We start from the raw sequence: 23,515 nt of genomic DNA on the forward strand, positions 1-23,515 counted from the left end.
CGGCCTCATGTTCACATCGGCTGTTAGACAATGTCGTGTTCACACCAGCCTCGACTGGCTATATATATGTGTAACCTATGTACCTTGAACAATCAATCAATCAGTTGCGTGAATTATCTCCATCAACATGGTATCAGAGGGTTTCATTCCTCAACCTAGCCACTAAATCACTTCCGTCATGCCACCCTCGGGGAGATCAATCCCCATGATCTCCATCGGGTGCAACGCAACTCCTGCATTGGGGCGGTGTCCACCGTGCTCCCCACCGCACATCGCCACACACCATGGCCCCGCACCGGCGTTCCTTATTGCCGAGTCCTCCTCCGCCGGGGCAGTGTTCGTTGTGCTCTCCAGTGCGCACCCCGAGCCCCCGCACGTCACCGTCTGGCAAGGCACCACGTCGGCGGTCCTCGTCGTTCGGTGCTCCTCCAGCGGGGTAGCATCTATTGTGCTCTCCACTACGCATCCCACGCCCCTACGCGTCGCCGCCTGCCACGGACCCGTGTCGGCGTTCCTCGTTGTCCGATGCTCCTCCGCTAAGGCGGCAACGTCGTGCTCTTCACCGCTCCACCCCCACCCCCCTTGGGGAGATCAATCCCCATGATCTCTGCCAGGGGCTGCGCATCCCCTAGTGTAGGGGTTGTGTCGTTGATCCTCTAGATTGGCACACATTAGACGATATGTTCAAGGACGGACTGAGCATTCACTACAACAGAAACAGTCATCCGTACCATCCCATCAGTGATGGTTAGGATAGAACCGGCACTGATACTCAGTATCAGTATCATTGCCGGCTCTTGGAACAAACCGGCATAGATACTTCAGTGCCGGCTGATAACCATGAGCTGGCACTGATACTGAGTTTCAGTGCCGGTTCGTATTACGGGTCGACACTAATAAGTCTACAGTCTATAAAAGATGCCTTCTTCTCCCCCTAACACGTCATCCCCAACTCTGATGCCCCTTTTCGCCACCTCACTGTCGCGACGTCACCTCTGACCTCCTCCTCCATGACCGAGTCCGTGGTGAGCTTCCTCGAGTCGCTCTCTTCCTTTAGCGCGTGTCGCTTTCACGTTCGCCCGATGCCAGCACGGGTCTTCGCGTTGGTCGAGTCGCTGCCGCCCTTGTGTGCTCACCACCGGTCGAGCTGCAGTCGGTCCCGTCGGCCAATTGGCACGCCGTTGAGATCGCACACTCACGTAGATGTTCTAGGTGTTCTCGGTAGGGCCGTTTTTTGCTGTTGCTCGTAGCCGACATGTTTCTCCCCACCCGTCGAGCCACCACCGCTGGTGTGCGCCGCCGCTGGCCGCCTTTCGGCCAACGCCGTCGACCACCTGTGCCTCAGGCTAGTTTGTGGGAGTGCGCTGGTGCCACTGGTGCCACTCGCTGGCTGAGCCGCACCGTTGTTCGCCGCCGGCGAGCTCGCCAGTGCCGGGCGGCACTATGCGCCTCCTGGCGCAAGTTGATTTTGACCTGGGTCAGCGCGGCTCGACCCTACGGTCAGTGACAGTGGCTAGCCAGCCCCTGGTGAAAAAGGAATTAGGGCCTTTTTAATAATCGGTTAATTCAGAAATTGCCAAACAGAATTATTGTTCAACCATTAAATCGGCTGAAACTTGCAAAATACATAGGGAATTAAATATAGCTCTAAAAATAGTGAAACCAATTTTGTTAGCTTTGTTTTTATCATGCTCTACATATTAAAAATACTTGGAGCCATGATATATGTACTGAAATCCCTTTAATTATTTAAATGTGATTAAGTTTAGGTAATTCAGAATTAATTTATTGTAAGTCCAAAATTGGTGAAACTACATATTAGTTATTGGTAAGCCATGAAAGTATGTGATTATGCCATTATTACCTAGATCTCTAATTTTCTAGTAGTGATTTAAGGAAAAAATTGTTAAAATCACCTCTAAATAGATTAAAACCTAGCTTCAATTTTCTAGTATTGAATTAGTAAAAAAGATTAAAATCACCTCTAAATAGATCAACATATTAAATATAAATATTGTGCTATAGGGATGGCAAATCCACCCGCTAGTCGCAAGCGGATGTGGTAGTAATTAGAAGGTGATGGATCATCTAACATGGAGTAATAAAGATGCGAGGTAATTCAATAAATTAGATGTGCATTTTGAAATATTTCATGGTTATCATTTCATTGGTTTTTTATTGATTGCTAAAACGTAGTGATAATTATAAATTTGTAGATGGACCGGACATGGATGTACAAGTCTGATCGTCACTGCCCAGAGTTCTTTCATGGTGTGGATGCTTTTTTGAGGGCTGCCGCAGCGTACAGAAAGCTAAAAAAACTAGCATGATGATCACTATATATGTTGTTCGTGCATTGATTGCAAGAATAAGAAGCAGTTCTCAGGCATAGAGTATATCAATGCACACTTGTTTCGCAGGGGTTTCAAGCCTGGCTATATCCATTGGACCGAGCACGATGAACATGAGGAGGTTGTGCGTGAAGAGAAGCACACAGTCGAGGAAGACGGAGGCAACGATATGATGGATGACGAAGACATCGATATGTCAGCGTTCGAAGATACTTTTGTCGGCAATGATGATGACGACCTAGATGAAATGTTGCACAATGCGGAGGGAGACTTCACCAGTGATAGGCAACATGAAAAGTTCCAGCGCATGATGGAGGGCAATAAAACACCGGTGTTCCTGGGTTGTAAGAAAGAGCACAACAAGCTACATGTTGTGCTGACATTGCTGCAAATGAAGTCTAGCAATGGTTGGTCTGATAAGGGTTTCAATGAGTTATTACGATTCTTGAGGGACTTACTTCCAGAGGGCAACGAGTTGCCTTAAAAACATATACCATACCAAGCAGATTATATGCCCGTTGGGATTGGAGTTGAGAAAATACATGCATGTCGAAATGACTGCATGTTGTTTCGCAACGGGGATGCAGACTTGGAAGCGTATCACGTTTGTGGTGCATCACGGTACAAACGCAACGTTGACAATATCGATAGCGATGACGTAGGGGAGAAGAGTAAGGATAAAAGACCCTCTGCTAAGATAGTTTGGTATTTTCCTAGAATCTCCTGTCTGAAGAGATTGTTTGCCAACAAAGCGAATGCAGAGTTGATGCGATGGCATGCCGAAGGATGCAAGAAAGACGGAATGCTTAAACTTAAAACACCTTACTGATGGAATGCAATGGAGGAATTTCGATACAAAATACAAGGAATTCAAAGCTGACAAGAGGAATATAAGGTTTAGGTTGAGAATGGATGGGATGAATCTTTTCAGCAATATGAGCAATAGTCATAGCACTTGGTCCGTGACTCTTTGTATTTATAACCTTCCATATTGACTGTGTATGAAGATGGAAAAAACTACATCTTCCTTTTGGCAACATGAGCAATAGTTTATGCTTTCAATATCATCATTCGCCTATTTCAAATTAATCTTATTTACCATGATAAAAAATAAAAAAACTCGATTCGAAGATGACCTGAGAAAACTCTAATTGGTGTCCGATCTAACGATTGGTGACACAAACCGTAAACTACAGATTGCGCAGCCCTGAGAGAGATCATGGAAATTGAGTCATCTCCAAAAGGTGGCGTGGTGGAAGATGTGAAGGTGGGGGCTCAAGAACAGTGTTGGCTTGATATAATGTAAAAGTATGAACATACTGCGTAATTCGTTGGATGTATTAATTGAGTCTCCTGGGCTATTTATATAAAATAAATAGTGGTTTAAATCCCAAATAATACTAGAGATATCATATCAGAGAGAATAATTCTATCCTACTGTAACTACTGGATCCTTACGGTATTATCTAAGAACGACGAAAGGGAGGAGTACACACTAAAAATCGTGAGAAGTCAATCATGGTTGATTCCTTTGGCAATTTCTAAACAGAATCGAGCCTGTGGATGAGTCGCCTACATGAAGACTATCCTGTCATCACCTGTAACACACATAATTTGGTACGGTACGGCGAAGGATATAAACCCCGGTGGAGTCCTGGTCGCCGAGGAGACTTTTTGACTCTCCTTTTCTCGCCGGAGACTTTGCCCGGCAGGCCGCAAAATTGCCCAGAAATTCCCTGGAAAAAAGAACTGCCCAGAAAAAGCTACGCATTGCAATCGAGCCTGTCCATCAATTCACTCACTGAGGCAGCAAGAAGTGAAGCACGTGTTCAGTGCCAGTATCTGCCATTCTGCCAACCCACACACTCTGTAAGCAAATGAGGACATCCAGCAACATGCATGAACCTGCTCCAAGTCTGCCTTGACGGCTCATTGATTGACCCAAATGTGGCAGACAAATGTTAGGCCTAATATTTTGTCGTCATGATGCAAGCTGCCATGTTGTAGTTAATTTGTGTGATTGTTTATGTAATGTTAGGTATCAAACACTCTAGCATTACTAGGGCACTAACCATGCGACTATACGCTAGTTAGACTCATTGTAAGATGTCATATATTGCTATTTTGCTTATTCGATTGCTAAGATTAAATTTTTGACAAGTGGAATGGCTGAATGATTATAACATATGTGATCGTTTTTTTTCACATGCTATCTGACAAAAAAAAATATTTGTTACCGCACCATTTTTTATATGTATTTGATTCATACTCATGATCAATACTATCCGTGACGTATTCAGTACGACAATATTTGCATTTGGCTCCGATTCAAAAAAAAAAGAGATATGGATACAAATGATATCCATTCGATTTCGAGTCGATTTCACCCCTATGTGCGTGTGTGTGAGAGGGGGGGGGGGTCTGACTGCTTGTACTCAAGAAGAAAACACACCATGTTGATGAAAGCTATTTAAAAGGGGTTCCAATAATTGAAGCATCCAGCAACATCCATGAAACTGCTCCAAGTCTACCTTGACGACTCATTGACTGACCCAAAAGCGGCAGACAAATGTTAGGCTGAATTTTTTGTCGTCTGATACAAGTTGCCATGTTGGGGCTCTCAGTGCAAGTTCCATCCATCTCTCTATATATAAGTAGCAGCCTCATCAGCTCGGTCCTTGTGTCTCGTGGCGGTGACCTCATAGCCAGTGATCTCATCGACGCCCGGCCGGTGCGCTGGGCGGGTTGATCGGGCTCCACAGGCACTGGATGGCCGGCTAGCTTCACTTCGGGTGCCGGTCTCGACTCGTGCGAGCTGTAACTGTAAGCACCTTTTGCTTTTGTTTTTGTCCCCGACCATTTTAATTTGTAGTGGAGATCGGAGCCGGCACTAGGATTTCAACATAGGTCGGATGTGCACATTACTCCCTCCAGACATAAAAAGGGTGTTGTTCGGATTGCGTCTATTCACCGACTACTTTCCATCTTTGCATTTTCCTTCTTAATCACCGAGTACTTTCCATCTTTCCATTTCATTCCTTTAATCATAGGTCAATCACAAATAATACTTTGTATTTAATCACGGAGTAAATATTTGTTTCTTTTGGTAGGAGCAAGCTTATCATGACAGTTGAACACACACTCCTCATCCTCTAGGTGGAAGAGAAATATTTATCTTCCACCCAGAGAGCGGAAAATATTTTTGCACAGACAAGTAAATGCCATAAGTGTCTATTTTTGTAATTTTTGAAAACAAACCTATATTTATGCTACTTTTGAAAATCTCTACTATATAAAATATGAGTTGGTTCCTGCATCACCTCTTCTCCCTACTCTCTTCTCATCTAATAAAAACCCCTAAAATTCAAGTAATTTACCTACTTTAGCCATCCACCATCGTTCTCCAACCTTATCGTCTCGTTACCAGCTACAGATATAGAATTCGTTTTACTAATAAAAATAAAGAAAGAAATTAGAAAAACAATTAGCGGATAATATCCTCCTCATTTCAGATCCATCTGAAATCAAACTACGGCATCGCTTATTCGTTCTGCGGCGCTGCATGATGTTGGCGGTTCGGTGATTGGGGAAAACAGAGGAGACGCTCCGATGGGAAATTGGGTGTGGCAGAGAGAGAGAGAGCTGTGGTGGTGCAGTGAGTCGGCGGAGGTGATCGCCGGCCTTAAATAGACGAGGTAAGGTGATGGACGGGAAAATATCCGCCCATCAATGAGATTTTTCTTGCTGGTGATGAGACTGAACAGTGATGCAAGCATGGTGTAATCGCGGTGTGGTTACGGCGGTGGAAAAGTTACGAGAGATGGAGAGATGGGATGGGAGGAGTAGAGTTACTAGTCATGGCAGCGTCAAGCTCCGAAGTCATCGTCGACACTCGACAGCGAGTAGTTTGGTCAAAAGTTGCGAGCTAGCCGACAGAATAGGACAACGGGTTCTCGTGCGCACATGCTACTTGTGGGGCTCACATCGGCGTTGATGTGACAAGACAACTAGAGACCAAGAGAGGAGAGACAGGGAGGTATGGGCGAGCGAGAGGACGTGGGAGACGAGAGGTTGACGAAGGGGCGGTGTGGCTGGGCCAGGCCGGGCTGAAAGAGAGGGTGATTTGGGTTTTGGCCCAGAGAGGTTTTAGGATTTAGAATAGGTTTGATGATTTCCAGACATAGAGAAATTCGAATTTGAACTCGCAATGAAAAAATCCAAATAAATCTAAAAAGTTCAAAAAATGAAATATGATGAGCTTGTGCATATTTTTCAAATTTGGTACGTATTTGGGATACTTTTGCCCGATCAAATTTGTTTTAATTTCAAAAAGGTCAAATATATAGTGATTTTTAAACAATGGCAAAATACAGGATTACAACTAGTGCATAGATCCATGGTTTACACGGCGTCTCTACTGTTTACATTGCTACTGGTTTTAATGTGTGGATATAGTATAATTGCTGCATCTTCCTGATAATTGGTTTAGGAATTAAAAAGACACTAAAGTGTGAGTATTTCCAACAGAAACTAGTTTGTGTTCTGGAATTGAGTAGATCGGCTGCAGCTAGACTTGTGATACTTGAGGCATTTGTTTTCAATAATGTGTGTGATGGGATTACACCAGGATCAAATATCACAAATCACGTCGAAGTATATAGAAAACACACACGCTATCTGGATGCACACAAGAAGTTCACAAGGAACACGAAGAACCCAAGATTTTCCAGCACCACAAGCTCCTGAAGCCTTTCCCTTCTCTACTCTTTTTGTCACGTTACATTGTGGGGTGCCCCTATACAGGGCTGAATACTCAACTCTGAATCCTACTCCGATCCAATTATACTCTTACTTAAACTCATCAGCCATGTACAGTACATGGACTCAACACCTGCATGCAAGTCGGACTCAATCTCTTATATGTATTAGACTCCTACCAAAGAAAAAAAACAAGATTAAACTCTAACAGTGTGATCCTTGTCTGCAAGAATTGTATGGTTCTGAAGCACATTTTCAACTCTGAATTGCAGCTATACTTGACAATCATCCACTCATCCTGCAGTGGAAACTTTCAATTGTGTTCAACGCTGCTGCACCAAATTAAAGCCGCCATTAGGCGACGGCTTTGACCGAGTGCCGCCAAGGGTCGCCGGTAAGCATCATCTCTTGTTTTAGCTCTCGCTCGTCTGATTCGTCTGCTGGTCTTATCGATCAGATCAGCTTTTTGACTACGAACTGCAAGCATATGCAGCTTATCGGAAACTGTTTGCATGTACGTACGTGTTAGCTCGAATTAAGTAGATCTGGGCAAATTGTAGTCATCCAGAAAAGCTCTCTTTCATTATTTTCCCTAAGACATTTGTTGACTATTTTCTGAACTTTCTCCTTTTTTATCAATGCAGTAATCAAGATCTAAGTTCGGCCAAGCTAGCAAGACTAGCCATGAAGCTTACTGCAATCCGACAGTTTCTCTTGGTGCTCATGGCGTGCTGTGCACATGCTGTCATCTGTTCCTGCAACGGAAACTACACAGATAGGCTGTCACTAATTGATTTCAAGAAGGCAATCAGTCTTGATCCACATCAAGCCTTGATGTCGTGGAATGAAAGCAACCACTTCTGCAGCTGGGAAGGTGTTCTGTGTAGTCTCAAGCACCCAAATCGTATTACTTCTCTTAATCTCACAAGTCGAGGTTTGGTAGGGCAAATCTCTCATTCACTCGGAAACCTAACATTCCTAAAAGTTCTAATCTTGTCAGCTAATTCATTCACTGGAGAAATCCCTCAATCCCTTGGTCGCCTTCATCGCCTCCAAATCCTCAGCTTGAGTAATAACACGCTTCAAGCAAGGATACCCAGTCTTGCAAACTGTTCAAAGCTCAAGGAGCTATGGCTATGGAATAATCAACTAGCTGGACAGATTCCTGCAGATTTGCCTCGCCGGCTACAAACGTTGGAACTTTCTTTTAATAATCTTAGCGGCACCATCCCTACTTCTCTTGCCAATATCACAACGCTTAATATGTTTTCTTGTGCGTCAAATAATATCGAGGGTCACATCCCAAGTCAGTTTGCAACGTTGTCCGGGTTGCAATACCTAGTTTTGAGTGAGAATAAGTTGTCAGGTCGTTTTCCACAGCCTGTCCTAAATCTTTCTAATCTAGTTCAATTTAGGGCTTCTTTGAATGGTCTAAGTGGAGATGTACCATCCAATATCGGCAACTCTCTACCCAATCTCCAAGTGCTCACATTAGCTGTCAACTTCTTTCATGGGCATATCCCATCTGGATTAACAAATGCTTCCAGGCTGTCCTCTATCGATATATCCAGGAATAAATTCACTGGGGTGGTGCCTAGCTCCATCGGCAAACTTTCTAAACTATCTTGGCTAAATCTCGAGTTAAATAAACTCCGAGCAAGCAATATGCAAGACTGGAACTTTATGGACAGCTTAGCCAACTGCACTGAGCTGCAGCGTTTGGAGTTAGATGGGAATTGTCTAGAAGGCCGTGTTCCAAATTCATTAGGTAACCTTTCCAATCAACTCCAATATCTATACATGACAGGAAATCAGCTGTCAGGAGATTTTCCTTCTGGTATAGCAAACCTTCGCAACCTGATCATTGTGTCATTGAGTAAGAATCAATTCACTGGTGTGGTTCCAGAATGGCTTGGAACTCTAAAAAATCTGCAATTGCTATCACTATACAGCAATTTCTTTACAGGGGTCATTCCATCAACCTTTTCAAATATGACACAATTGGGAGTCCTCTATTTATTCTCAAACAAATTTGATGGACACATACCCCCAATCCTAGGAAGCCTCCAAATGCTTGAAAAACTGAGCATTTCCAACAACAATCTTCATGGGAGCATACCAAAGGAGCTCTTCAGAATTCCAACATTAGTACAGATTCACTTATCTTTCAACAACCTAGATGGACCACTTCATCCCGATATTGGCAATGCCAAACAACTCACATATTTGTATCTTCCATATAATAATTTATCTGGAGATATTCCAAGCACTTTGGGTGACTGTGAAAGTTTACAAGATATCGAGCTGGGCCATAACTCTTTCAGTGGAAGTATCCCCACATCATTAGGCAATATAACTAGCCTACAAGTTCTCAATTTGTCTCACAATAACTTGACCGGGTCAATACCAGTTTCTCTCGGCGGCCTACAACATCTTGAGCAACTAGATGTGTCATTCAACAACCTAAATGGTGAGGTCCCAACAAAAGGAATTTTTGGGAATGCAACTGCCGTGAGGATTGATGGAAACCAGGGGCTTTGTGGTGGGCCTCTGGAGTTACACTTACTCTCTTGTTCTGTCACGCCTTTGAATTCCAGAAGGTACAAGCATTCCACCGTGCAAAAAGTGGTGATCCTGTTAGCCATTATTGTGGCACTTGCTATAGTCATATATGTAATGTTGCTCTGGAGGGGCAAACAGAAGAGAAAACTTATATTTCGGCCCTCATTTGGTAGAAAATTTCCGAAAGTTTCTTACCATGATCTTGCTAGAGCAACAGAGGGGTTTGCCGCATCCAATTTAATCGGTAAAGGAAGATATTCTTCCGTATATCAAGGAAAAATGTTCCAAGACAGAATTGTGGTTGCAATCAAAGTTTTCAGCTTAGAAACAACGGGAGCACAAAAGAGCTTCATTGCAGAATGTAATGCTCTGAGAAATATGCGACATCGAAACCTAGTTCCAATCCTAACTTCATGCTCAAGTATTGATTCCAGGGGAAATGATTTCAAAGCCTTAGTATATGAGTTCATGCCACAAGGTGACTTGCATGAGTTATTGTACTCGACTCGGGATGATGGAGACACTTCAATTCATAGCAGCATTACACTGGCTCAAAGGTTAAGCATTGTGGTTGATGTCGCAGATGCATTGGAATACCTCCATCATAACAACCAAGGAACTATTGTTCATTGTGATCTGAAGCCCAGCAATATTCTTTTAGATGAAACTATGACAGCTAATGTTGGAGATTTTGGCCTTGCAAGATTCAGACTTGACTCCGCAACATCATTTGTTAGCGACTCCATCTCAACTTCTTCAATTGCTATAAAGGGAACAATTGGATATGTTGCCCCAGGTAATGCTAGTTTTACTGTGACTTTTTCCCTGCAGTATTAACTTCAGACTAAACCATTCTTCTATGCAATCCATAGAGTGTGCAACAGGCAGTGAAATTTCAAGCGCTGGGGATGTTTACAGTTTTGGAATTGTTCTACTTGAAATATTTTTACGGAAGATGCCAACTGACGATATGTTCAAGGACGGGCTGAACATTGCAAGATTCGTTGAGATGAACTTCCCGGACAGGATATCACAGATTGTAGATCCTGAACTACTAGAAGAGGAGCATGCTTTATCGCAACAAACATCAGCAGCCATGAAGGAGAAGAGCTGGGAGTGTTTACTTTCAGTGCTAAATATTGGACTTCGCTGTGCTAATCCATCCCCGAATGAGCGCATGGACATGCGAGAAGTGGCTGCAAGGCTGCATGGAATCAAGGAGGCTTATCTTAGAGGAAACTAAGGTAACACTAGCTAGTACATTGATGATTTGGTATGATCTACTGTAAATTTTGTCCTAGTTGTACCTTATTTCTTTTTCATTGTTTTGTAGACTGAACTTTTATTCCTACTGTGGATGAAATATGGCAAGTCTGCTGCTATTTCTTCTACCTGTAGCTTATGAAAGGTTTACCGCGTAAACTAATAGGGTGTTTAGTTTGAGGGACAAACTCATCTTAGATGGGATGGTCCGTCATGACTTCATGTCATGAATTTTGGTGGGATGACAACATCCCTCATGTTTGCACTATTCATGTGCTTGTGAGGAATGAGATGGTGACAGATCAACCTATTCTATTCTTCAAACTAAACATATGGGCTAGGAATGAGATAGTGATGGATCACCTTATTCCTCAGACCAAACACCCGATAAATAATCTAAAAAGTGATGGTGTGTCGTTCTCCACTGCAGATTTCCGGTGTTTAGCAAGACCGCAAGAGAGCCTGGTATACACTAGTCCTTTGTTGACAAAGAAGTGGAGCTGGCAAACTGAAGCAAGCTTGACTATTTGAATCCTAGAACACAGCCTGTGTTTTCTCTTTTTTTACATGTGGAGTTTTGAAATTCTCAATTCTTATTTTTAGTTTAGATTATAAATTGTTTTCACGGAGAGTTAATATGTTTGTACCTCTGTCCTCTAACTCACTCAACTCTCTTCAACATTCTCTAAACATGGAAAGGGGAAGAAGTGCCGTTTTTCTTATATGCTTTTACTATTAAGGAAACTAGATCAAGTGGCACGCGCAATTGTGCGGGCTAAACATTATGTAGTCCTTCAATGCACTTTCTCTGTTTGTAAATGTATAATATTTTGGATATTGACTTGGTCTAATATGCAATATGTTTGATAGAGGTCATACATTCACAACAGAGAGTAATAAGAAAAGTTCTTGGTTTCTTTTAGTGTGAACAATTATTTTATTTAGATTACATAATTGGTTGTATACTCATATAGCGAAAGATTTTTAGATTAAAAATTTATTACCAAAAGTTCTCAGTTCATTTAAATACCAACGAGAGGTTTGATCCTTTAGAAAAATTGCATTTGGTCACTTACCGAGGGAACAACCCTTTGGTCTGACCCTTGTACTTCACAGCAAAGACTCCTGCAAAAAAATCTTTCTCCAGAATATTTCTTCTCCCATCTTCCTATTTGGAATGCAGTAATCCAAAACATAGGCATAGAGAAACGTAGAAATAGAAAAGGAACATAGCCCCGTAACAGAGGATTGGAAGACACATAAATTTTGTAGCAAATGATGTTTGAAGCTTTCCTCCCTCTCCTCTCCCTCTCTTCTCTTTTTCCTCTTCTTGTTTCCGGCGCAGTCAGTCTCACGGTGTGGTTTTGTCCTTCGCCCGGATCCGCGAGCGGTCGGCTGGATCCGTGCGTTTCCGGCCGGATCCACGCGCCGCCGGCGGGATCCGTGCGTGTGCGGTTGGATTGGCGCGTCGCCTGCGGGATCCGTGTGTGTGCGGTTGGATCGGCGCGTCGCTGGCATCGGCGGCCTCCACACGAGTGGGGCGGTGCGGCGTGGGTTCTGGCGCCGTCGGTCTCGTGGAGCCGTCGCCGCCGCTGCCAACCCGCCAGTGACCACATCGCCGCCGTGTGGTTCGTATGGAATCTCCGGCGATGGAGGCTTCCTCTGCATTCGAACCATGCAGGAGATGGAGCAGTTCATGTGCAAGCGGCTGCAGGATAGCTTGTAGTTGTCTGCATATTGCTAGAGTTGCATCTGTGTTTGCAAGCATTTTCTTTTTGTGTTTAAGACCTCTATGTTCTGTGGCTTCACTGCCTGGTTTCTTATAATAGAAATCGGAGGGGGCAACTCCTGCCTTGTCTAAAAAAAATTATGTTTGAAGCTGAGGAACAGGCAAGCTCACATGTATTTTTCTTAGAACATTAATATCATAGCTTAGACCGACTGAGCGAATTCTCACTCCTAAGCACCGGTAGATGGGCCCACTAAATTAGTGGCCCCACGTTTCATTGGAGCGCTGGATGTTAATCTCTTCGACTCCATTGCTTCCACCACATCCGTCAATGGCGCGGTGGCAGCACACGCCCACGTAAGCAGTGTTTTCTCTCTGTCCCTTCGCTCGTTGTCACGGGCTTCGCGAAAAATTGAGCTCGGACCGGATGTTTCAATTCCTGTGAAATCGATGGTTTTGCGAGCCTTTCCTTTGTTTTACTGGTCATGAATCCTTTGATCCAAATAGCCCTTTCGAATTCCTCCAATCCAAACGGTCTCCTCTCCCTTGTCAGCTCCTCGTATCCTCTGCATCTTCATCTTCTGCACACCAATTTCTTCCCCCCCCCCTGTCAGTTCAGAGTCCTGAGTTTATCGTGTTTGAGAAATGTGTTTAAACTCGGGGAAATTTCTAGTTGTTTTCAGGAATATAATTCTTCCCTTTTGGTACTGCGCTAGTTGGAGGTCCTTATCAGGCCAAATGTGAGCATAACTGTATAATGTACTTGTTGGGGTCACCATCAAGAACCCCCGACACCTCCTTATCCTCAGTCTAGATCCGAGGACCATCAGGCTCAGGACCCCTCCAGGACCCCATGGCTCCAGAGGGGTCCCGGAGGCCATGCCTTCGAAGCCCTCCAGACCCTCGGAGCCATCGGTCCTTCAGAAAGATCAACTAGGAGGGGGCCCGTAGGTCGCCTCTCATTTGCAGCGAAGTGACCGGCATTTAATACCAGTCAAGTGGTGGCCCCCTAACACTCTGGTGCAAGTGGTGGCCACTTGACACGCTGGTGCAGTGCGACATTGGAATAGACGACCAGCCGCTAGAACAACCGCCTCACCAGCCGTAGCAATGATTTACGGGGCTATCTCTATACCCTGTGGTACAGTAAAGAGCTTATATCTCTACCAACCTCATATGGGTATGTTTGTACATTCACACTCTGAATATCAATATAAATACAAACTCTTGGCCACTAAGCCAAGGAGAGCGGGGGGGGGGGGGGGGTAGATTTCCCTGAAAACTCGTGGTGTTCTATCCATCTCCACTTCTCCTCCAAGCTTGAGTTATTTCTGTGAATTGTCTCTCGCCACACTTTGTTCGTGAAAGGCATTTTCTTTCACCAATAGCTGGCACGTCTATGAGGAGAGAATACGTGTAGAAGCACTAGGAGAGGTAGGATGCCACCAAAGAAGAAGATGGCCAGGGCGACGGCCTAGGTGGCCGACTCCCCGACCACGCCGGTGCGAAAGTCCACACGACCGCCACAACCAAGCTCATGCTACGCCGACACCAGCCCCTCATCTGGCCGAAATGAGAACCCCGTGGCCACCGGCGATCCGGCCATGACCTTGGTTGTGACTAACGCTAGGGGCATCGCCGTTCCGGAGGCCCTTCAGCGGAAGCAAGGTGCGGACCTCGTTGTGCCCCGGGGGGCCGCGGCTGCGGCTGAGGCTGAGGCCACAACTGCACAAGCCACAGCGGCCAACCAACATGCACACGTGGTGGCCCTCCGGGCTCAGCTGGAGGAGCTGCAGGCGGCCCTGCGGGCCACACAGCTGCCTACCGACATGACCATTGTGGCGCCTGTAACGGCCAACGCTGTGCTAGCCCAGGCTCCGGGGGCTAGCGAGGGCTTCGTCATCATGACACATCACCATCGCACGCCATCTGCGGTCGACCAACAGGCAGTGGAGCCTCGGGCCTGTCGGCGTGAGGCCCCGCTCATCAACTCCGACTCTCCCCTTTAGGCAGACCTGCAAGTCGTACCCTTCCCGGACGGTTTCTGGACCCCCAAGCTGCCTAAATCTAAAGGTGATTCAGACTTGGAGTTCACTTGTGCATACACCCTCTTCATCGAAGACAACGGAGGCGGGTAGGCCACCATGGCCAAGTGCTTTCCTCTCGCTCTGGAAGGAGTAGCCCTCCGATGGTTTTGGGCGCTAGAACCCGGGTCTATTTACGCCTAGGCCTAGCTCAGGGACACCTTCTACAACAACTTCCAGGGTACCTTCGTCGAGCCGGTGACCTCTGGGAGGCTTTATGCCATTAAGCAATAGCCCGGTGAGACCCTCTGACAGTACTTCTGGAGGTTCACCCAAATCAAGGCCCAGGTAAAGAGCATTTTAGAATCATCGGTCATTGATGTCGCTACCCAAGGTTTGGCCACCGGGCCTCTCCTCGATCAACTGCATCGACGCCCAGTGCGCTCAGTAAGCGCCCTCATGTGCAAATTTAAGGACAAGTGCGGAGGAGGAGCGGCTCTGTCGGGAGACTGTGCGTATCACCATGACCCCCTGTGTCAAGCCTGAGAAGCCCACCTCTCAAGCGGGGTACTCTCATGCCCCGCCACCTCCATTGGTAAAAAGGGGCTCCAAGGAAGCTGTGGGCTTCAGGGTGCACAGGCCCCGGCAAAAACAACGGCGCGGCTTGCACAACATCGCTCAAGCCCGAGGGGCTCCGAGCTTGCCCCATTCAAGGGGCGTGGCGAGGGTGCTCTGGAGCCTTCCCTGAGCGACAACGCACCCAGGGTCGACATCCGGAAGAAGGATACTAGTGCACTTTGCAGGAGGCGGACGAGCCCACAACACCGATGACTGCCAGACCCTCACCACCTTTCGAGAAGAGTACCTCGTGAGGCAGGCAGCGCACGCGGCGGGGGACAGGGTTGGCGCCAAGCAGCGCGGAGGCTGTAGGCAAGTAGCAGGCCACCAGATTGATCACCTGGCCTTTCAGAACCCTCCCCCGCTATCTCTACCTCCGCCGCTACCGCTACCCACAGTGTAGCACGTCGACAAAGGGGACCATGCTAGGTGGGTGGTCCTAGCCATAGCAGGAGGAGGACCCTCCGGTGGCTTCTCAAAGCGGCAGCGGCATGACTTTGCACATGGGGTCAACCATGTCAGGGCTACCAGCATCCACCACCAAGTCATTGGATGAGCCGAAGCCCTTGTAACATTCTCCCACAACGACGCTATGGGAGTAAACTTCCCCCATACCGATGCGCTGGTCATCACGACCAACATCACCGAAATTGAAGTCCGGAGGGTGTTGATTGACGGAGGAAGCTCCGCAGATACCCTCGTTGTACATGCCTTCGACCAGCTCCGCATTCCGCGGAGCCGACTCTCTCCAGCCTGGAGGCCCCTTCAAGGGTTCGATGGGGCTCCCATCGATGCCCTGGGCCGGATAGAGGTACTTGTCGCCTTCGGCAAAGGCACCGTTATGCGGACCGAGATGATCACCTTCGACATTGTGGACGTGCCCTACACATACAACATCATCCTCGGCTGGGGAACTCTGAACAAGTTCAAAGCAGTCTCCCATAACAATTACCTCTGCATGAAGATACCTGGGCCCTAGGGGCTGATCTCCGTACATGACGATCAATACTTGGCTAGATGCATCAAGTATGGGCACCCTGCCCCTCTTGACAGCCGCCATGTGCATAACATGGTTGAAGGCCCCCTTAAAGATCCCTCTCCTGCATGCCTCGAAGTCGGGTCCCTCTGAAGCCCCGGTCGGAGGGGGACATCAAGAACGTCCCATTGGGAGTAGGGAATCCCGACCTAGCGTTCCAAATCGGGCAAACCTCACTTCGAAGCAGGAAGTCCAGCTCATAGCCATCCTAAGGGAAAACTCCGATGTATTTGCATGGTCTCCACAGGATCTCCCCGAAGTCGATCGCCACATCATTAAGCATGCCCTCTAGGTCGACCCGCAGGCTCGACCTATACGACAGGGGCTTCGCAAGCTATCCGCCAAGAGAGCTGTCCAGAAGCTACTGGAGGCCAGCGTCATCCGGGAAGTCATCCATTCGGAGTGGCTGTTAAATCCCATCCTGGTCAAGAAGCCTAATGGGCGCATGTGCATCGACTTCATGATGCTCAACAAAGCCTGCCCATGAGACCCATATCCGCTCCCTCGCATAGACTAGCTGGTGGACTTCACCACTGGCTACGAGTTGCTCAGCTTCCTGGATGTGTACCCCGGATACCACTAGGTTTGGATGGTTGCTGAGGACAAGGGCAAGACCAGCTTCATTACCCCCTTCGGAGTGTAATGCTACGTTCGGATGCCTTTTGGCCTCCGAAATGCCAGAGCTACATTCTCCCGCCTAGTACGGAAAATCCTAAAACAACAGTTAGGCTGCAACGTGGAGGCCTACGTCGACAACATAGTTGTTAAAAGCAAGATTGAAGCTGACCATGTTGCGGACCTACAGGAAACCTTCAATAACATCTGGGTCACTGGCGTACGACTTAACCTAGAGAAGTGTGTCTTTGGTGCCAAAGCTGGAAAATTATTGGGGTATCTCGTCTCCAGGCGAGGCATCGAGGCTAACCCTGGCAAAATCAGTGCCATCACAGAGATGGTACCCCCCACCACCTCAAAGGGGGTCCAGCGCGTGGCCGGTTGCCTAGCAGCCCTCAGCCGTTTCTTACCAAGTCCGCTGAGTAGAACCTTCCATTCTTCAAAACATTGAGGGGCTCCAGGCCATTCACATGGATGATGGAGTGTTTGGACGCCTTCGAGGCCTTCAAGGCCCACCTTTCCAACCTCAAGACACTCGCTATATGTGACACCCCGGGGACCAAAACAAGCCCGGAAGGTCACTTAGGCCAACCTACAAAATCTGCGAAAGCTGAGGGAAAATTTCAGCAGCACCTCCCCTGAAAGTGGAGGTATAACAGGCAACAACAAACCAGACAGAACAGATATAGAATATCACACTAGCAAAAATAAGATCCTAGCAAACGAGGTACAAGCCTCAACCAAACCACTGAACCACCATCAAACTCACTATATATACATTACAGGGCAAAAGACAATATCTGACAGGGCATCAAGTTTAGCCAAAAGAAAAGGTGAACGCGCAGGCGACGTGTAGCTACCCATCCCGCAAGCGATTGACACCTCAAAAGGAACCTGGAAAGAAAGCACGGGTGAGATTCGAAAATCTCAGCAAGTGAAAGGTACTTTAACAAAAAGCTATTTAGCCAAAGTTGAATGTGCTAACAATTCTAAATAGAAACTAGTAATGAAACAGACCGCCAACACTAGGAGAAACAATTATGACTAAGCAAGTCCAACGATAACATTAAACATTTTAACATTCGGTTGGTATAAGCCTTCAGAACCGCATATATATATATATATATATATATATATATATATATATATATATATATATATATATATATATATATATATCTATATATAAGCTAACTAAAGGAAATAAGATTTGATGCGAGTGATTCATTGAATTTCATAAGAAGACATAACCATGCACATGACATCTTCTTTTTTTTATTTTATTTTAAAAACAATGAACGGTCTAAATTTATTGGGCTTGCTACGGGTCACAAAGTGCCCGGAACGGACATATGAATAGAAAAATGGGTCCGTCTCGATGTGATGAACGCAACCACGGTCTCCGATCGTCCATACAAGCAACGGATCAAAAAGTCAAATTTTTGGTCAAATCTCTTTTTTTTACCCTAAAAAAATTCGGTATTACACTATACTCCTTCCTTGCGAGGGGCTCCTCCAGTACTTATCCGCCTCTGCCTCTGCTGTAAGCTTCGTACTCGTACTGGAGGAGGAGAAGGAAGGTCGCTTTGTTCAGAGGGCAGTTTACTACGTTTTGGAAGCCCTAGCCGAGGCCAAGACACACTACACATAGCTCGAAAAGGTGGCATATGCACTTTTGATGATCTCCCGCAAGCTCCGGCACTAATTCCTCGCCCACGACATCACCATACCAACTTCATACCCACTAGGCGACATGTTCTCAATCGGGAGGTGATGGGACGCATAGGCAAATGGGCAGTGGTACTTGCACCCTTCGTGGTGTAGTTCGTGGCTTGTACGACCATCAAGTCCGCAGGGCCCTCTGAGACCCCTCCACAAGATATATGGACAGTATACACCGATGGAGCATACGGATCCAGCAGCATGGGGGCCAGAGCCGTCCTTATCTCCTCGGCTGGCCAGCAAGTGGCATTCATAGCCCGCTTGGAGTTCAAGGCAACCAACAACATCACTGAGTATGAGGCCGTCCTCCTGGGGCTCCACAAGGCTCGGGCCTTAGGGGCCGCCAAGATAATTGTCAAAATAGACTCGCAAGTTGTTGCCGGGCATATTAATAAGACTTTCAGGTCTGGCATCCGAAGCTGTTGAAGTACCTCGAAGCAATTCGCAAGGTCAAAAAGTTTTTCCAAGGCATCTTAGTGCGAAGCATACCCCGCACAAACAACCACTAGGCAGACACCCTGGGAAAGGCTACCACCGGAAGTGGAGTCCTCCCTTCGGGGGCCTTCTTCGAAGTCCTTCACAAGTCAGCAACAGGTACCTCCGATGAGGTTGCCGCCACTATCCTACCCATTGGGCCTTCTAACTGGAGGGCCTCCCTATTCTCCTTCCTAAAGGGAACAGAGGATCCCGATGACCTGGTCGAGCTCCGTCGTATTAAACAACGCGTCAGGGGCTACCTCCTGATTGACAGAGGCCTTTACAAGACCGGAGTCTATAGCCCTCTCCTTCGCTTTGTCACCAAGGCAAGGGGCCAACCTCTTAAGAGAGGTTCACGAGGGGCTTTGTGGCAGCCACCTCATGCCCCGCTCCCTTGCAGGCAAAGCGCTCCGCCAAGGGCTATATTGGCCTACTATCATGACCAGCGCCGAGGAACTCATCCACACCTACAAAGGATGCTAGTGGATGGGACGCCGGAGCCACCGTTCTCTGAACCCGCTACAGCCAATCACTCCCATGTGGCCCCTTGCACACTGGGGGATGGACTTAATCGGGTCATTCCCTTGCGCTAAAGGCAACCTCCGGTATGCGGTTGTGGCCTTGGAGTACTTTTCCAATTGGATCGAGGATGAGCCCCTCATGACAATCACTCAAGAATGTCCAGAAATTCTTCTGGAAAAATGTCATATGCCGCTTCGGCGTCCCATAGCACCTAACCGTAGACAATGGGATGCAATTTGACTCCGGCTGGTTCTAGGAGTTCTGTGCCGACCATGGCATCGAGATGTGCTTCGCTGCAGTTCGTCACCCGCAATCCAATGGGGCGATCGAGCACACCAATGACAACATCCTCTCTGGACTAAACTGGTGTCTCGTCGACCTCGCTAAAGGCCTATGGGTCGAAGAGCTCCCAAAGGTGTTGTGGTCCCTCCGTACTACGGTCACCCATCCCACCGGGTTTACTCCCTTCCGTCTCCTGTTCGGCGACGAAGCCATGACTCTGGCAGAAATCAAGGGACGCTCCCTCCAGGTTCACTTGGTGGAGACCACCGGAGAAAGAGAAGTATCGCTCGACCTAGCAGAGGGCACAAGGCTTCATGCCGTCCAGAACCTCGACTGCTACATCGCCGAAACTCCGGAACAAATGGGAAGGCCCCTACCTCGTCCTCGCGTCCAAAAGGCTAGGCTCCTATCGCTTGGCAGACACAGACGTGGACGGGGCCCCCCTCGACCACACATGGAATGCGGAATCACTCTGTAAATAATATGTGTAAAATGGGGAGCTTACGGAGCCTCGCCAAGGTATCAGTTTGGGGAAGAGCATCTGGAACCTATATATATATATATATATATATATATATATATATATATATATATATATATATATATATATATATATATATATTGTGTGCCTAGGCACAACGGCAGTTCACGTTGCGCCTAGCCACTCAGCGAGTTGTTGTTTTCTCCCCGCGCGTGCCCCGGTCGAGCCAACCTCACTCCCACGCGTGCGCCGACCGAGCCTTCCTCCCTCCCGCGTGCCCCCGACCGAGCCAGGAGTTACGTCCATGTAAGTCACCAGTTACGCTTTGTGCTATACTGCAGTTACGACCTGGGTTGTAGCTGAGTTACAACATGTTCGACAACATAGTTACAACATAGTAGACACCCCAGTTACGATCCCAGTATACAGTCGTAACTTGTTCATCTCTGTGCAGTCGCAACTGACTATTTTCTTAGTCGTAACCGGGGTGAAACCCAAAGTATAGTTTTGATCATAACTAAGTTTTTGTCTTGTGATCATAACTCAACTATCTGTGTAGTCATAACTGGGACAAAACCCACAGTATAGGTGCGATCGTAACTGACTTTTAGTCATGTGACCGTAACTCAACTATTTGTGCAATCATAACTGACTATTTTCTTAGTCGTAACTTGGGTGAAACCCACAGTATAGTTGTGATCGTACCTGACCTTTTGTCATGTGATCGTAACTCAACTATATGTGCAATCATAATTGACTATTTTCTTAGTCGTAACTATAGTAATTTCTTTGTGGTCAATGGAGAGTGGCATTGCGATGCCACCACAGGAGAGCACGGTGCGCGAGTCGCGGCAGTTGGTGATGACGATGCGGCAGTGCCCTACGAATGGCTACCATGGTGGTGGAGCCCACAGTCAGGAAGGGTGACTCCGCGTTGACGTCGACCTTGGCCTGCGCAAAGCCACTGGTGACCTTGCCGTCCACCCGAAGCTGGCCGCCATCGCTTCCTTCCAGCGCACGTCGCTCCCAACGTGCCAGCGCAGGCAACCTCCTCCGCGAGCACCAATTGCATCCGCTCCCTGCACACAGTGGCGCAGAATAGACTTGTTGTACACACACACACACACACACACACACATGAAGGCAACATGACAACAACGATCATTATGAGATAACCAAAGTTCCATTATAATCATTCAACCGACGGGCACCCCTCAAAGCTCTGGGCCTCACAAGCAACCCAAAAGACAAAAAAAAAACCCTGGGCCGCCACATCCGTGGGGCCCGTGATGTCCATGTCAGCAAAGGGATTGGCAAGATCCCATGCCATTGAGTTGCCCAGGGACGCCTCGCCCCCTCCTCCAATCTAGCCAGGGCCGATCGGGACTGGAGGGGCTAGGGCCCCCCGATGTCACCACCCCCGGACTGGGCCTCATCCTTAGCAGCACTGCCTTCGGACCTGACGTCCAGCACACGCCTCTAGCGCTTCATCCCGTTTGACACGACCTCAGATGACTCAGCCGCTGAGCTGGCACACGAGCTCGTGGGGCTAGGCGAAGTCCGAGCCTGGTGTGGAATTGCCAAAACTGCAGAGCCCGCGGTGTGGCCACGCTTACTTCATGGATAGCCGCGAATAGCTCCGCCCGACCCTCATAGACCTCCGTCCGCATGGCCCATTCTAAGATGGTGAGGCAGGTGATGGTGTTGGCTGAGAGTTGGGGGAGCTCCATGTAGAAGAAGCGGCGTGGTCGGGAACCTAAGCCACCACTTCATGACTCTGCGGGGCCGGGATCGCCTCGCCCACTGGAGGGCGAGCCACTGACCTAGAGGAGATCTTCCCCTCCTCAACCATCCGGTCGAGATCGGCCGCGGTAACGGTCGACTCCCCTAGCACAGTGGTCTATCGGGGGTGTTTCTTGCTAGCTCAGCAGAGTTCCACGTCCGACGGTGACCCAGGAAGCGACGCGGGAACCGTGGCCCCCGTGGCTCCCATTGGCATGGTGACATGGTCCCTAGATGTTGTACAGCCCCCTGGCGGGGGTCCGGATCTGCCACATGTGCTGGAGCGAGTAATGACGCCTCTGGGATTACCGCGAGGAGAGTTCAATGATGATGAAAAGCGGAGGGGGAGAGCAGGGGGAAAAGAGGCGAGAGTGCTGGATGAGGATGCCGATCGGCCGTGACTCCTCCCTTTATCCACCCAAGGAAGAGACATTGCCGCCTCGGGGCACGGGCGCACGTTCTATCCCTTCCTTTCCCCACTATCACCGGGAAGTAGAACCGCTCCCTAGGATTGACAGATGCAGAGCCGTCCGAAGCCTCATGGGGGAGGCCGAAGGAGAAGTCGATGGTGATGCCGAGGGGGGGGGGATCAGTGACCTCCTCGACGAGTAGCTGCAGTGAGGCTCGATGGAGGTAGGGCCGTCTGGAGCCTCGCGGTGGAGGCCAGAGGCAAAGTTGACAGCGATGCCGAGGGGGTAGTTAGCGACCTCGTCGGCGAGTAGCCGCGACGAGGCTCTACAGATACAAGGCCATCCGAAGCCTCACGGTGAAGGTCGGAGGCGAAGTTGATGGCTAGGCTGAGGGAGGCTGTCCGCTACCCCCTCAGCAGTAGATGTGGCGAGGCTCGACAGGGGCAGGGCCGTCTGGAGCCATGCGGTAGTGGTCGAAGGCGAAGTCGACGGTGAGGCTGAGGGAGGCAGTTTGCTACCCCCTCAGCGGTAGATGCGGTGAGGCTTGATGGAGGCAAGGCCGTCCGGAGCCACGCGGTGGAGGCCTGAGGCGAAGTCTACGGAGATGCTGAGGGGGGCAGTCAACGATCTCCTTGTCGAGTAGCCGCGGCAAGGATCAACGGAGGCAGGGCCATCTGGAGCCTCGCGATGGAGGCTGGAGGTGAAGTTGATGATGATGTTGAGGGGGGCAGTCAGCGACCTTCTTGGTGAGTAGCCGAGGTGAGGCTTGACGGACGCGGGGCCGTCCGAAGCCTCGCGGCGGAGGGCGGAGGCGAAGTCGATGGTGATGCTGAGGGGGGCACTCGGTGACCTCCTTGGCGAGTAGCCAAGGCGTGGCTCGACG

At 48.2% G+C, this 23,515-nt stretch overlaps 1 protein-coding gene across 4 annotated transcripts in view; it reads left to right on the forward strand.

The window, feature by feature from the left end:
* Positions 1 to 4,998: 4,998 nt before the first annotated feature.
* The window catches only part of LOC133887433 (receptor kinase-like protein Xa21), a 32,289-nt gene continuing 13,772 nt past the window's right edge, over positions 4,999 to 23,515 (forward strand). Inside the window, exons 1-5 of one of the 4 annotated variants that reach the window (XM_062327388.1) lie at positions 4,999 to 5,174; positions 7,382 to 7,503; positions 7,754 to 10,467; positions 10,544 to 10,915; positions 11,365 to 11,656. In XM_062327388.1, coding sequence (XP_062183372.1) covers positions 7,794 to 10,467; positions 10,544 to 10,914 — 3,045 coding nt within the window. In that variant the 5' untranslated portion in view covers positions 4,999 to 5,174; positions 7,382 to 7,503; positions 7,754 to 7,793 and the 3' untranslated portion in view covers position 10,915; positions 11,365 to 11,656. Of the gene's footprint in view, positions 5,175 to 7,381; positions 7,504 to 7,753; positions 10,468 to 10,543; positions 10,916 to 11,364; positions 11,657 to 23,515 lie in introns of those variants that run through there. The other 3 variants (XM_062327385.1, XM_062327386.1, XM_062327387.1) reach the window with 3 other exon arrangements.

This window comes from Phragmites australis, chromosome 12, assembly GCF_958298935.1.
Source record: "Phragmites australis chromosome 12, lpPhrAust1.1, whole genome shotgun sequence".
Taxonomy (NCBI): Eukaryota; Viridiplantae; Streptophyta; class Magnoliopsida; order Poales; family Poaceae; genus Phragmites; species Phragmites australis.